This window comes from Hyperolius riggenbachi, chromosome 5 (genome assembly GCF_040937935.1).
Source record: "Hyperolius riggenbachi isolate aHypRig1 chromosome 5, aHypRig1.pri, whole genome shotgun sequence".
NCBI lineage: Eukaryota > Metazoa > Chordata > Amphibia > Anura > Hyperoliidae > Hyperolius > Hyperolius riggenbachi.
This window is the reverse complement of record NC_090650.1, coordinates 422692338-422707060: the sequence shown is the minus strand read 5'-3', so window position 1 is coordinate 422707060 and position 14723 is coordinate 422692338. Positions and strand designations below refer to the sequence as shown.

Here is a 14723-nt window from a genome sequence, read left to right as displayed (position 1 = left end):
GCGGCAGTGGGAACCCGGAGTGGGTGAGTTATGCGGTGGCTTATTTACTTCCGATCGCGGACTTTTGCGCGCGCAATTTGCAAATTGCGCATGCAAAAGTCCGCGATCGCGCGAATCACGGCACTTTGCGCGCACAAAAGTCCGCGAAAAGCACTTCACGTGCTAACTGTTTAGCACACCCGTGCTAAACAGTTTGCACCGCTTTGTGAATCAAGCCTCATGTGTTTTAGATATTGTGTAGCTGTAGCATAGGCCAAGAATAAACTAAATCAAAATTGAAAAGAAAAATTAAACCTGTGGCTTATTTTTTTAACAGGTTTTTAATCATTGAAGCAGGAGGGGCGGTTCAAATGGGTGTGGTCGGGGAGGAAGAGACGTTCTTTGGAGGAGAACTTCCACTTCCTCTCTACCCATATTCGACATTCTTTACCATTCGAAGATTTGAGTGGAATGTGGACCACAGGGGTGTCTAGATATGTCACAGCACCACATATACACGGATATAAATAAAATGCAAACACCCCTTCAGTTAAGGGGTACTTTAAAGTGGATCCGAGGTGAACTTTTACTCATTGCATAATTGTGTTCCTTTCCTATTGTTTATAGGGCATTCCTCAAGCCGAATACTTTTTTTGTTTTAATACTCTAATTCCCTATAAACTAAGTAAACCACGCCCACATGTTTTCAGAGAGCCTTGGCAGTAGCAAGGGCTCATGGGAGCTCAGTCTGGGCAGGAGGAGGAGGTGTTACTAGCCAATGATTTCAGATGCATAGGGGAGGAGGGAGGAGGAGGGGGGATTCGTTTTTTTCGCAGGCTGATTGCTTAAGATACAGATACGCCTGCCTCTGTGTAATGTTTAAAAACAACATGGCTGCTGTAATTGTATCACAGGAAGAAATAATCATTTTCTATTAAAGCCGTTTGCAGCTAGATTTGCTGTGTAAACTATCTAAACCTTAGATAAGATATATAGACAAGCTACTTGGTATAGTTAGTTTTTCATCTTGGATCCGCTTTAAGTCCCCAGTTTTAAATCTTACCATAGACACCGTCTTCCTGGGGATAGCATGTTCCCTTACATATGTGCATGGTTTCTTTAATAATAAATTCAATACTGATAAGTTTAATATTGACATCTATTTTCACCAAGTAGATATTGATTCTGTAATTCTAACAGTAACTTTGGGGAAAATATGCAATTTTATAAAGCCTGAGCAATGTTCTCATAACCCAGGCGATGGGGATCAATGGTTTGTGCTATGATGCTATCCTACAGCACCATGGCACTGCTGGGTGTCCAATTATTAAAGGGGGCTCCCAGATTCCACATAAGCCCCCAGGAAGTATGCACCCCCCCCCCCCCCACCGCCTCCTGGGCACCGGAGGTGGAGAAGGGCCCCTTGTCCATGATATGGATTGGTGATAGTATGGTGGAGCCCATGCATGTTGGATCAGTCAACATAGGTGACAAGGGGTTAAGGAAAGTTTTAAGGGGAGGGGTCATTTTTTTTATTAACGACCTTCCACAGATTTTATTAACCCCTTGTAACCTACGCAGGCTGGTATAGAGGATAGCTGAGTCATCCTTCATGGGGCTCTGCCATATGAGCCATACCAGCCTACATGGTCCATGATGTAGTGGGTACTCTGTAAGAGAGGGGCAACAAAGCCTCCCCCTCTCCTACAGAGTCATGCCATGGACAAGGACTCTTCCCCACCTCCTGTGCCCAGGAGGAGGTGTGTGTTGCATATATATATATATTGGGGGCTTATGCAGAATATGGGAGCCCCTGTGGCGCTGAAACGCTACAGCTTAGTCGAGTACCCCGATCCAGTGCCAATCGCTTCACCTATCGTCAATTGTTGCTCCTTGACGGAACACCTGACAGAGTGAAATACTCAGAACCCATCTTTGAAGCTCCCGCTGGGGCTTTGCATTGGTCCTCAGTCTGGACCAAAGAGAATTCTCCCTAAAGAGGATTTTCATTGGTCCAGACTGTGGACCAATGGGGAGCCCCGGCAGTATTTTGCTGTGGGGTGAGTTGCACAGGGCCAAGGGTACCCGGCTGAGCTGCAGGGGGTTTGGGGCGGTGGAAGAGGACAGACGGATAGCTCTGAGGGCCTCCTTAGTAGAGGAGACCTCCAGATGCAGAGGCGTTAGGGACTTTAGACCTGCTGTTTGCAGGTCTAAGCTAATGCTAATGCTTATGTCTAGCGGGAAGCATAACTTCCCAGCAGCATGAAAAAGTGCAATAGGATAGAGTGCCTGGGGCTAACTGAAATTAAATCAGTTGACGATATTATTGGGCTCACCAGCGGTTAACGCTGGTTTGTCTGACAGTTGCACATTCTGTCTAACTCTGATTTCCCAGGTTTCAGAAGAGAACTTTCCTCACATCCCAATTTGAGGCATGCTGGCATCCACAAAGACAAAGCAAAAGCTGTCTTTTTATAGCCTCTTCCTTCCATCCCCTCCCGCTGACTTTTCTGAAACAATAGTCCAAGAGCAGGAAGTTTTAATAGAGTTCCCAGGCTAGTCAGATGGGCAGGAAGCTGTCATCGGGGTCATGGATTTAGCTGACTCACACTTCCTGCCACACCCTTCATTTTGGAGAGCACATGGTTTATCAAAGAGCTCAGTAACCATCATAAAATACACTTCATTTTAAAAGGTGGATAAAACTGAAGACTTCGCGCTAAGGGCCAGATCACACGGCCCTCTGCAGGACGGCCTAGCGGTATTTAATTTAAGTGATGCATAACGCCTTTCTGCTCCAAGCAGAAAAGCAATCAGCATCGGTTACCGGTATTTTGTTGACACATCTCATTTTAACCCACTCCCAGGGTAACGGAATCGCTTATCGTAGCCAATCGAGATGAGGGTATCTATCGCAGCGTTTCCACGAATGACACAAAAAGCCTTAACAGTCATTTAAAAAGCACTTCCCATCTTTTGTTTTGTTTTGAAATCTTTTTATTGTGGCACAAAGAAATATATGCATACATTGCATACTTGACGAAGGTTAAGTAACAAAAGGCCACATTTTGTTTTAAAGGGACTCCGAGCACCTCTCATGGTCATGCCTTTAAAGAGACTCCGACCAGTACGGCAAAGTACTTAAAGATGCATGCCTTTCTGTAGCTTGTGCTCTCCTCTTTCATTTGGTGCCTGAATCGCCATTCTACACCAAATGGTTTTCATTTGATTTCAATTTAAAAATCTCGGCTGCCATCTTGGCTATGTTATAACTTCCGGGTCACCCCTGTCTTCACTGTTAGAGAAGTGCATCACTGAATGAAGCAGGAAGAGGAAGTGACACGCATGACCTTTGCAAGAGGCTCCTCCAGAGGGGTCATAGCATGACTTGTTGGAAGTCGTCTGGCTTAAAGGCATGCCCATGAGAGGTGCTCGGAGTCCCTTTAAAGAGGAGAGTAAAGAAAAAGACAAAGGCCTCAATTCACGGAGCATTATCAAACATTTATCAAACACTTTATCAAACATTTGATAATTTACCTCATGGGTAAAATCTCATTTTGAATTCACTAAGGTGTTATATATTTGAACGTTTTATCTGTAAAACATTCGATAAATCTATAACACCTTAGTGAATTTAAAATTAGATTTTACCCATGAGGTAAATTATCAAACGTTTGATAAAGTGTTTGATAAACGTTTGATAATGCTCCGTGAATTGAGGCCAAAATAACATATTCAAACAATGTTTGAATGACAAACCCCGCAACCGCCATGTTTAGATGTCTGTGTAAACCGGCCCTAAAGTTTCCTGTCTGAGCTGCAATTTCCTCCTATACCCTCGAAATACGTTGGGTACAAATTTATATTGAACTTTCCGGTTTTGACCATTTTTCGTTTCAATAGAGGTTGTTCTTGAAATTCAAACATTGGACCACTTACACCAATTTCGTGTTTTCTAGCCCAACACATTGCTATTTTAGCCACTTATAAAGCTTTCACAGTGCAGTTATATCCCCAAACATCCGATTATGAAATGCCACTTACTGCAAAATGCTCTTGTTGTTGCCTAGGCATTCTTATATCTCACAATAGACCAGGTTATTTAGTGCCATTATGGTTGCTGAATTTATTGAAATATACAGTATATAGCTTGTCCTCGATAGAAATTTTATTTCAGAAAAATTTGGACTTGTTCAGTAATGAAAAATTCTACATACGAAACGGTCCATCTGCTATGGTTGTGGTGGTTCAGAATGGTATAGTACAGAATCAAATTTAAAACTCTTAGGGCTTGCTCACACTGCAAAATGGAAAATGCTCATAAAATCGCTTTGTGTAGCGATTGCGTTTGCGTTTTTAAGAATAAATACATTGTATTTGTTCTTTTCCAGGTCAAAGAGTTCACTTCCTGACTTGCGTCAGGGAGCGAATTACAAAACCGCTCGGAAAAAATGATTAGAAAACCGCTAAGGACAAAAACAAATCGTCCACCCAAGCGCCGAGAATCGGGAAAAAAATCTGCGCCAAAATCAGCCCACCATGGACCGCCACGCGAGCCGATCGTAATTGTAATAATCAAATATTTAGTCCCTGTGTGTGACTACCTGACAGCCTTAGTGCTGGTCCTTATCACCTTCGGAAAGTATACAGCCGATAGCAGACTTTCACAGAATTGGTCGCCAGAGCAGTTAAGAGAATCTTTATTGTATCCAACCGGGATACTCGGTATAATCTTGGTTACAAACTTATATTGAAAAACATATGAAGCAAAGCAAACATCAGCAAGTAATAATACGGATATTGAGCAAAGCTGATTACTATGAGCGCGCTAGCTCCAGACCTGGACGCATATACCTTATAAATGGAAAAACCTCCAGACCCACAAGTGTTAACTAACCACACGCCCCCGAAGGTGGGATATGGGCGAGTTCCAGATGTCACCCCTATTAAACGCTTGCTATTGGCCTATAGAACTCTGTGATTGACATCCAGAACTCTGTGATTGACATCCGTCTAGTGCGCAAGCGCGAAGCCGATGCCCTGTACCCTAAATACTCAGAAACTGGTGTTTAGAAACACCAGGCATTGTTTGGCATTGTATGGCCCTGGGCATCCCAGGCTCAGACAGCTAGTCTGCACATCCCATAGATAATGCTGCGTTCTGACCTTTTACTATTCCCAGTAATGTTCTCTCTTCTATTCCACTCTCTGCCTGGCCTTCTAGAATCTGTATAGCAAGAGAACTCTGCACATAATCTTTGACTGAAACACAGGTTCACTTTGGCTATAATAAGGGCCATACCTTGCAAGACCCTCTAAGAATCTTACAGTCCCCCCTAAAGACTTATATGCGGAATTCTCCTATCAGATTTCCTACATCATCCTCTGTTTTAATCCCTCGCTCAGCCAATCCATACTGGTCTCCACGACTTTTCCCTTTTTAGGTTCCACCTCTCCATGATCACACACAGTCCCTTGTCTAGGTGGCCACACCCTGGGAGAGAGCTACACCTCTGAGCTCTACTGGGGATGCCCTAATATGTAGCACCTCCACTCAGACGCATCCATGTCACAAACGTATCACTTCCATACTTGCATGGTCATGGAAAAGTGAAACTCGCCGTTAAAGGGAATGCTGGAAACAGATACCTTCTAATGGACTTCTCATATGGCATGTCTGAGCCTAAAACTTTTCATATTGTAACATACTATAACTTATCTCTAAAATATTGACTTATAAAATATGTCTAACACTAACTTACCCATATTGCCTAATCTCAAACACAAAATCACTTGTGTAATCAAGCATAAGTATAATACCCCTCCTAATGATCAGTGGGTGCTTATCTTAACAAATTAAAACAAAAATGTGGGCTGATTTTATGACCTGGACTCCCATGGAGTATTATCTCTCAAGATGGGCACCCCCTGTGGAGCTTTGCTCTTAACACTTTGAGGAATAACATAGTTAAACCTCGACACTAGATCCATCTGGGATTTTTGCTCACACAGTAAGTTCCCCCCTTGTGAGATTCACTTGGTCTGACCACTTATATCCATAAATGTGTCTGTAGACTTCATGTTAAAAAGCAAAAGTAAACTTTTTCTTGCGGCCCCCTGGAATCTTGGTCTGCCCTCCAGTAACAGTTGTCACTCTTCTTGTATCATAATACCAGTAATAGTAATGAGAATAGTAGTAATAATAATAATCATCATAGTAACGATAATAGTCATCATAGTAATGATAATAGTCCTCATAGTAATGATCATAGTCAGAATAGGAGTAATAATAATCAGAATAGGAATGATAATAGTCCCAGATGGTACATCCTGGAAAAGAGAAAGCATTAGCACTTTGGGTTACGTTTTGCCCCATCAGTCTTTCCGTCTTTTTCTCGGTCTCGGAAATCCTGCTCCTTTCCATGTCCGGATTGACATCTGGAAACTTTCGTTTGTACGGATGAAATCTCGCTAGCCATCTCAGTTGCCATCTATTCATCTTCCTTGCATACATGTTGTCCGATCACCTGAAATCAACATAGGAACATATCATTCCTTATTATTGGTTGTGCCTGACCCTTCTGGAGTCGGGCCTTTCCCTTTATACACTTTACATTGATCAATATGCACAATGATTGGTTTCTGTGGAGTTCGTTTGAACTTTTTCTTGCTTTTTGGTGGATTGAATGACAAATCCCTCTCCACGACCAAAGTGGTGTCACTTACTTTCTTTATGATTTTGTAAGGACCTTCAAAATTTGCTTCCCACGGACCTGTCTTTCTGAAAGTTTTCACCATCACCCACCCCCCTTGGACATACTTTTCAGAAGCGCTATCTGCAGTATGTACAGACTCTGGGCGACACATGTTTGTGGCTGCAAACTGCAAAGTCCTTTGCAGTTGTGCTTGCAAAGCTCTTAACCATTTTTCATGACTAATGGCCTGTTTTTGCATCTCTGAAAGAAAAGGTTCGTTCGGGAAGACAAGATGCATTTTCCTCCCTGTCATCAGTTCATGTGGTGACACTTTTGTGGCCGCTGCAGGTGTGGCTCGATACGCCATCATTACAGCTGGAAGGTGGGTAACCCAGTCTTTGCCATAGGTCAGGATCATCCCTTTTAAGCCTGTCTTAAGAGTACGGTTCATACGTTCCACTATCCCAGAGGACTGGGGTCTGTACGGTATGTGGAACTTTTGGTCTATCCCCAAAAGGGCACAAAGTGTTTTCATCACCTGACCAACGAAACTTGGGCCTTGATCTGACTCAATACATTTGGGCAACCCCCACCTACTGAAATCATGTTCCCATAAGGCTTTAGCTGTACACAGGGCTGTGGCAGACTTGAGAGGTATGACCTCCACGTATTTTGTGAAAATGTCGACTATTACCAATGCAAATCGCAATCCCCCCGTGGCTACAGGGAGTGGGCCTATGAAATCAATCTGTAGGGTCTCCCAGGGACCTCCCGCCACAGGAACCCTCTGTAAAGCCGTTTTTTCCCCTTTTGGCTTGGGATTGATCTGGGCACATATGAGACATCCTTGTACACACTCCTCACATGTCTGTTTAAGGGTAGGGCTGTAGTATTTGTTTTTCATCACTTCTACTAGCCGTGCTATCCCTATGTGTCCCAAAAGATCGTGGTTGAATCTCACTAATTCCTTCTCTAAATGTTGTGGCATATATGGCACTATCCCTTCTGGCCTTTGTTTACACAGAACACCATTGATCACAACCAGCTCTGCCGGAAGTTTGGTCTGTTCCACAATCTGAACAATGTTTTGATCTTTCCTTTGTTCTTGGAGGAAACAGGGTGCCGGTTCCGGAACCTGCTGCTTCACCTTGGAAAGTTTGCTGATCGACGGCATTTCCTCTGAATAGAGAAAATCTCCCTCCACCGCTGCCTTTTTTGCCAGTGTGTCTACCTTTGCATTTGCCAAGAGAATGTCATCATTTCCTGGAGGAAGGTGTGCTTTCACTTTAACTAAAGACACCCGTTCAGGGCTCCGCATGCCAGTCTGAAAGAGTTGCATGAGGATCTCTGAATGCTGAATGGGTTTGCCTGTCGCATCCACCATTCCTCTTTTAGCCCAAATGGGAAGGTAGTCACACAGGGAACGTACCACATATGCACTGTCACTGTAAATGGTAATTCTCACCTCTGTGTTTTGGATTACCCATTGGACGGCTTCCAATTCGGCTCTCTGTGCCGAAAAACCTGGTGGGAGCTGGAAAAGGTATGTTTGATCAGTCTGTGGGATAAAAACTGCAAAACCTGTCCAGTATTGACCTTCTTGCCAATACCTGGCCCCATCCACAAATTTTTACCGCTCCTTCAACGTGGAGACGGCCGTATGGACTGGTCAATTCCTTTTCCACCTCCTGGACACAATCATGTTCTGTTCCCTCATACTGCATCAGTTGAGGAAGTACATATTTTGCACTGTGTACTATGGTAATGTTCTTCTCACTAAGAGGGACAATCCACTGTGTCAACCTCTGTGCTGATACCCCCCTGACCTGCCCTTGCAAAATCATTCTCAGGGGTGTATGTGGTGTCTGCACCTCGATTGGAGAAAAGCCTACAATGTGCTCTGTAGCAATTATTGCCCAATGTAGAGCTACCACTTGTTTTACACATTCTGGCATCCCCTTTTCCACAGGTGACAAGACTCTGGAGAAATAACCTAGGATTCTAGGCCCATCTAGATGTTTTTGCAACAGCACGGCCGAGATGGCCTGTTCTGAAGCAAACACCTGTATGGCAAATGGCAAGTCTCGGTGCACTGTGCACAGAGCTGGCGCTTGTGCCAAACCTTGTTTCAGCCCTTCCCATGCTGTCTGACACTCGTCAGTCCATGGGAGGCTTTTGGATGCTTCTTCCTGATCTCTCAGCAGTTCATATAAGGTTTTTGCTTTTTCTGCAAACCCTTCTATGAATTCTCTGCTGAAATTGACCAATCCCAGGAATTTCCTGAGCCCTGTCACTGTTGTGGGTCTTGGGAGTGCCAGAACTGCTGCTACCCTTTTTTGTATCGGTTTCTTGCCCGTCCCAGAGATTTGAACTCCCAGATACGTTACCTCATCCTTCAGGATCTGTGCTTTCCCTGGATTCAGCTTTAGGCCTGAATCCTGGAGAGCTTGAAACACCATGTCCAGTATCTCTTTATGCTGATCTACAGTAACACTTTGGACAAAAAGATCATCAACATAAAAAAGCAATGCATCTCCCAGGTTCAGGGGTTCTAAAACATGTGCCAGCGCCTGATGAAAAAGAGAGGGACTGCTGTGCAATCCCATAGGCAAGACCATGAAGGTATATTGCTGACCCCGGAAGGAGAAGGCAAACCTGTACTGGGAATCTTTATGCAATGGTATGCTGAAAAAACCTTGACATATATCCAAGCAACTGAACATACAGCATTTTGCATCAACTCTGGCTAAAATGTCTGGCATTCAAGCCACAATTGTGGTCACAGGCGGCGTTACCTTGTTCACCGCCCTCAAATCCACACATAGTCTCCATTGATTTGTTTCTCGTTTCAAGATTGGCCAAATCGGGCTATTGGATACCGAATTACATGGCCTGATAATCTGCTTGTCTAGGAACTCTTGAATGATTTTACTCACTGGTTCCTCAGATTCTGGGGGAAGGCGGTACTGCCGAATGGATGGGGGGTCTGGACCCGAAATCCTGACCACCACATTCATCCTCCCAATGTCTGTTTTGCTCTTTGCCCATAACTTTGGATATTTTTCCAGATACGGGCGAAGGTTTGGATCGAATTGTTCAGACCAGCCTTCCTCCAGATCCTCTCTTGACACCTTGAAAACATCTTGCCAACCCTCTTGATTGACACATTTGATGCTCTGATCAGGTACCCCAGTACTCCACACGACCTGATTTGGCATATCAATCAGCCACCCCTGTTTTAGGATTTCATCCGACCCCAGAAGTGTCCCCTTGATGTCCGTTTTCCACAGTGGAACAACCATAGTGAATCCGCCCAGTTTTACCCGTGCTTGCGGAATCAATCTGGCTTTGCTTTGGTATCCATTGAAACTAATCAGATTAGTAGTTTCTGTGGAACCCTTCTCTTTTAGTGGCAGACCGGTGGTTGATACTGATGCACCTGTGTCTAACAAAATTTTTTCCTCAAACCCCTCCACTGCCCCTTTAAGATAAGGCCGTCCATCCCGCCCTATTACAATGGGTGCAACGAAGGACAAAGCAGTGGGGGGCGTACACCGTCAATCGGAGGCTGTGTCTGCATCCTCACTGCTTTGCTCGTTAAGGTACATTGCAGCTATCAGCTTCATGGCCTCAGTGTATGGAGACTTCCTTCTCTGTCCTACCTCTAAAACCAGAGGCTCTTTTCATTGCTCTCTTGTCTGATAAGAGCTAGGGGATTCAGGAGAATTCTCCACTTTCTGTCCTTTGACAAAGTTACGTTTTGGTTTAATCTGCTGTACAAACCCATTTTCCTTTGCTGCTGCTTGATCATCTGCGTCTCCTTTCTCTGCTTTGCTCGGGCACTCCCTAGCTAGGTGTCCTTTATTATGGCACCTGTAGCATTGTATACCAGCCCTGCGTGTCTGGAATGAAGACAGATCCCCCTCAGCCCCCCCTCCTCCTCTCCGAGTGGAGGAAGGTTGCTGAGCTTTCACTTTCTGTTTGTCATTGGTAGCTGGACCCCCCCTGGTGGCCATTGCATGGATCTTCTTCTTTTCCATGCTTGGGCCTCCATCGTACAATTGGGCTGTTCTGAGAACTTTCACTGCCCCTGCCATTGTACCAGATTGTGCGGCTAAGCTCACCAAAGTACGATCCAAATGTTTCAAACATCGCAAAAATTCTATAACCATTAACTCTTCCTCTCCTGGAGACATCTGCTTGTTCTCCTGGCGGGTAACCATCCGCCAGGCTTTTTCAAAAACTGCTGAGGCCTCCTCCAGGCTGTCATCCTTTGAGAACCTGAAGGATTCCAGAGCACTTGGACCTACAAGTGGAGCCCCTGTGACTGCTTCCACAAGCAGCTTTGTTCGCTCACTTTCATTGGGATACAAACCACTTGGATACCGTGCTCTGTTCAGACCACTGTATTCCAGCTGAGTCCCTACGTTGTATGGAACCCAGAGAGACATTGCCAGGCATGCCTGCTCATCCCCCCATTTGTAGCGTTTAGCCCACACTTCAAAAATCTGAGAATTTTGAAATGCACTCAAATTGGGGTTATATGGTGTTATGGTTTTAACCATCTTCCCCAAACGTTCTGCATTGATGGGGGAATACAGGGGTGCCATTGGGTGCCCCCAGGGTGCCGGAGGTCGCACTGGAAACTCTGGATTCTGCACTGGAGGAGCTCTCGGTTTTGGAGGCTTATTAGGAGCTCTAGGGATCCCGGATGGCTGCCCAGGTGGTGGTAAACTTTGGGCAGATCGAGGTCTATCAGGTGAACAAGGCCTTAAAGAGGAACTATCGGGGGAAAAATAAATCAGTACATTGCAAAGTGAGAAGTTGTGAAAGTGTACCAGAGATGACATGTGACATGGTGAGATAGACATGTATATACAGTGGTGAGCACATAGACAGTTATACTGTGCTCCTTTTCTTTTCTCCCTGCCTGAAAGAGGTAATATTAAGCTATGCAACTGAGGGTTTTTCTCTATACGGGACCTGGTCAGGCTCACTGATAACAAATTAAACACTTTCTTAAGCAGATAGCTGGGCTTCTGACTGCAAAGGATAGATAAACAGGTCAATAGTTCATGTATTTTCACTCTGGGACTCTTGAGACACTGCAATTGAGCAGAGACTATAAAACATTACATCTGCTTTGTAAGTGTTTATACATAAAATAAAGCATTGAGATATCTAAAAAAAGACATTTTTAGGAGTAGGAAGATAGAACCAGTTGTTTATCTCATTTGTTTATTTTCATCTTGGGTTAAGTTTAAAAAAATAGAAGATAGATCAATAAATTATTGAAACTCACTGTGTCATTCGTAGGACATCACCTATACTACTGGCAGGCAAGAAAAACCAAGGACAGCACCACTGCCATTATCTAAAAACACAGCCACTGACAATGTGATATGCTAAAAGGTTGTATATATGGCTTGTCCCTAACATCACACTGTGGGAGGGGTTTTACCTCAGTTTCAGCTATACAGACCCTCCCCCCCATGATCTATTTGAGAAAATAGATTTCTGGTGGGAAAGGAGATATCCGCTACGGATTGGGAGGAAGTTCAAACCTGGGTTAAAGTTCATCTTTAAGTTAGGGCTATTTAAAAAGAAATACAATTATTACAATATTGCAATGTGTTGGTTTACAGATTACGCTAGCTACAATTGGCTATGGAGACAAGACTCCGAAGACCTGGGAAGGACGTTTGATTGCTGCTACCTTTTCTCTGATTGGGGTTTCATTTTTTGCACTTCCTGCTGTAAGTTGTTTCTTTGTTGCTTCATACATGTCAATAAATGATTTTCTTGTGCTTTGAAAACCATGGAACTGTGTAGAAACTCATTTTGCTGAAATAAAATAAATCATTTTTAAAGTATCTGTAAAAGATTGCAGACACTTGCCACTTCCTGGTGAACGGACTTCCAGAGTTACAGCCAGCAATCTTAACAGAGAGTGCTGTCAGTGCTCCGCCCCCTCACAGTCTAAAAAAACCCTGTCCACAGAACCTGCTACTAACCCTTTTAGCTGGGCCAAATTGTGAAAGCCCAACTAAATTCAGAATCAGTGATGGTCAAAAATGCGGCAGAAATACCGATTACTGCAAATGCAGGTTAGCGATTGCGCAGAAAACGGAATTTTGCGCAGAAAACGGAATTATTGTTTTTTTTTTTGTTTTGTTAATATAGTTATGTAATTTTTTTTAAACAGTTGTTTTTTGCGGAATACGCACATTTTTTGGGATGTCTGCTATTATGCGGAGCATAATAGCATTGGAGAAGCATTGGACCGAGCGCAGGCTGCAGAATTTTCCCGTAAACATTTGAATATTGCAGACATTTTAGACCAATCACAAGACTTGGTAAGAAAAACTCTGTAGTATTCGAGTCCTGTGATTGGTCTGCAGTTTCTGTGGTATTCTGATTTCTGAGCTAAATCTCTGCCTTCTCTGATTGGTCCAATACTACAGAGTACTGTAATTGGCCTAAACATTCCAATTCTAGGCCAATCACACCACTCGAAATACAGGAATACTCGGTAGTATTAGACCAGTCAGAGAATGCGGTGGGTTACCATGGAAATGGGAATACCATGGAAATTTTAGACCAATCGTAAGACTCAAGTAATAACGAGTTTTACTGAGTCGATTGTGATCTAAAATTTCCATGGTGTTTTGATTTCTAGGGAAAATAATCTGCAGCCTGTTTTTGGTCCAATGCTTCCAAGTGCTGTGATGGAGCTAAACGTTCAGAGTTCCAGTAATGCGGTATCTCTGCGGAATACCGATTTTCTGTAGACGATTTCCGATTTCTGCTGCGGTAAGCTGATCTCCAATCGTAAACTCGGAAATTTGTATTCTGTGGAACGTTTCCAACTATCCCTGTTCAGAAATGACGTAGGCTAATTCTGATAGGATTCAGCACTCATCATGGTGAACAGAATTAAAGGGGTACCATGGCGAAAAATTGTAAAATTTAAAATATGTGCAAACATACAAATAAGAAGTACATTTTTTCCAGAGTAAAATGAGCCAAACATTACTTTTCTCCTATGTTGCTGTCACTTACAGTAGGTAGTTAAAATCCGACAGAAGCGACAGGTTTCGGACTAGTCCATCTCTTCATGAGGAGATTCTCAGGGATTTATTTATTTTCAAAAGCACTTAGTGAATGGCAGTTTCTCTGTCCAACTGCCAAAAAACTGTGTAGCGAGCAGGGAGGCTGGCCGGCATCATTGTTTAAATCCTTTATAGGGAATATTTTGATAAAGAATAAAAGCCTTGCTGACAATCCCCTATGAAGAGATGGACTAGTCCAAAACCTGTTGCTTCTGTCAGATTTCTACTACCTACTGTAAGTGACAGCAACATAGGAGAAAAGTAATTTTGTGGCTCATTTTACTCTGGAAAAAAACGTACTTCTTATTTGTGTATTTGCACATATTTAAAATTTTGCCATTTTTTGCTGTATTGCCCATTTAACTTTTATCCTGAGTTTTCGCCAGGAGGATGTATTTTTGATTACAATCTACATTTTCAGCACCTAGCAGGTGATAAAGTCTCTGGCTGCAGTAGTGACCGTATCACACACAAGCATTGCAGCTAATCCAGTCACACTTCAGTCAGAGCACCTGATCTGCATGCTCGTTCAGCAAGACAACTCAAAATGGCGCAGGGAAATTTGGGCGCACCATGCGCCGCCATAGGCTGCAATGTGAAATTACAACTATAGCGTCGATCAGACAGTAATTTGGGTTCTGGCTTTTGATTAAATGTATAATCATCTTTTGATCAAATTACTATAAAAACAGCGTAATTCGTCCGCCAGCAATAGCCTCTGGGACTTGAGCAGGATGAGCCATTTTTCGACTTTGCCGTACGCCCAAATTTCCTGGCGCCTTAATTACGTGCATGCCTATCTGGTTACTCTGTAACTGATGGAGCAGAGTGTTCTGTACAGGCAGATAGGCGGCACCTTGTAAAACAAGTTATAACTCTTTACTGAAGAAAAGCATGCAGAGATCTATCATACACCACCATCATGTAATGCAGCTTA

At 43.5% G+C, this 14723-nt stretch overlaps 1 protein-coding gene across 2 annotated transcripts in view; it reads left to right on the top strand.

Annotated features, from left to right (window-relative positions):
* The window catches only part of KCNQ3 (potassium voltage-gated channel subfamily Q member 3), a 333527-nt gene that overhangs the window by 216716 nt on the left and 102088 nt on the right, over positions 1 to 14723 (top strand). For both annotated transcript variants that reach the window (XM_068238036.1, XM_068238035.1), the window contains exon 6: positions 12320 to 12430. In XM_068238036.1, coding sequence (XP_068094137.1) covers positions 12320 to 12430 — 111 coding nt within the window. The remainder of the gene's footprint in view (positions 1 to 12319; positions 12431 to 14723) is intronic.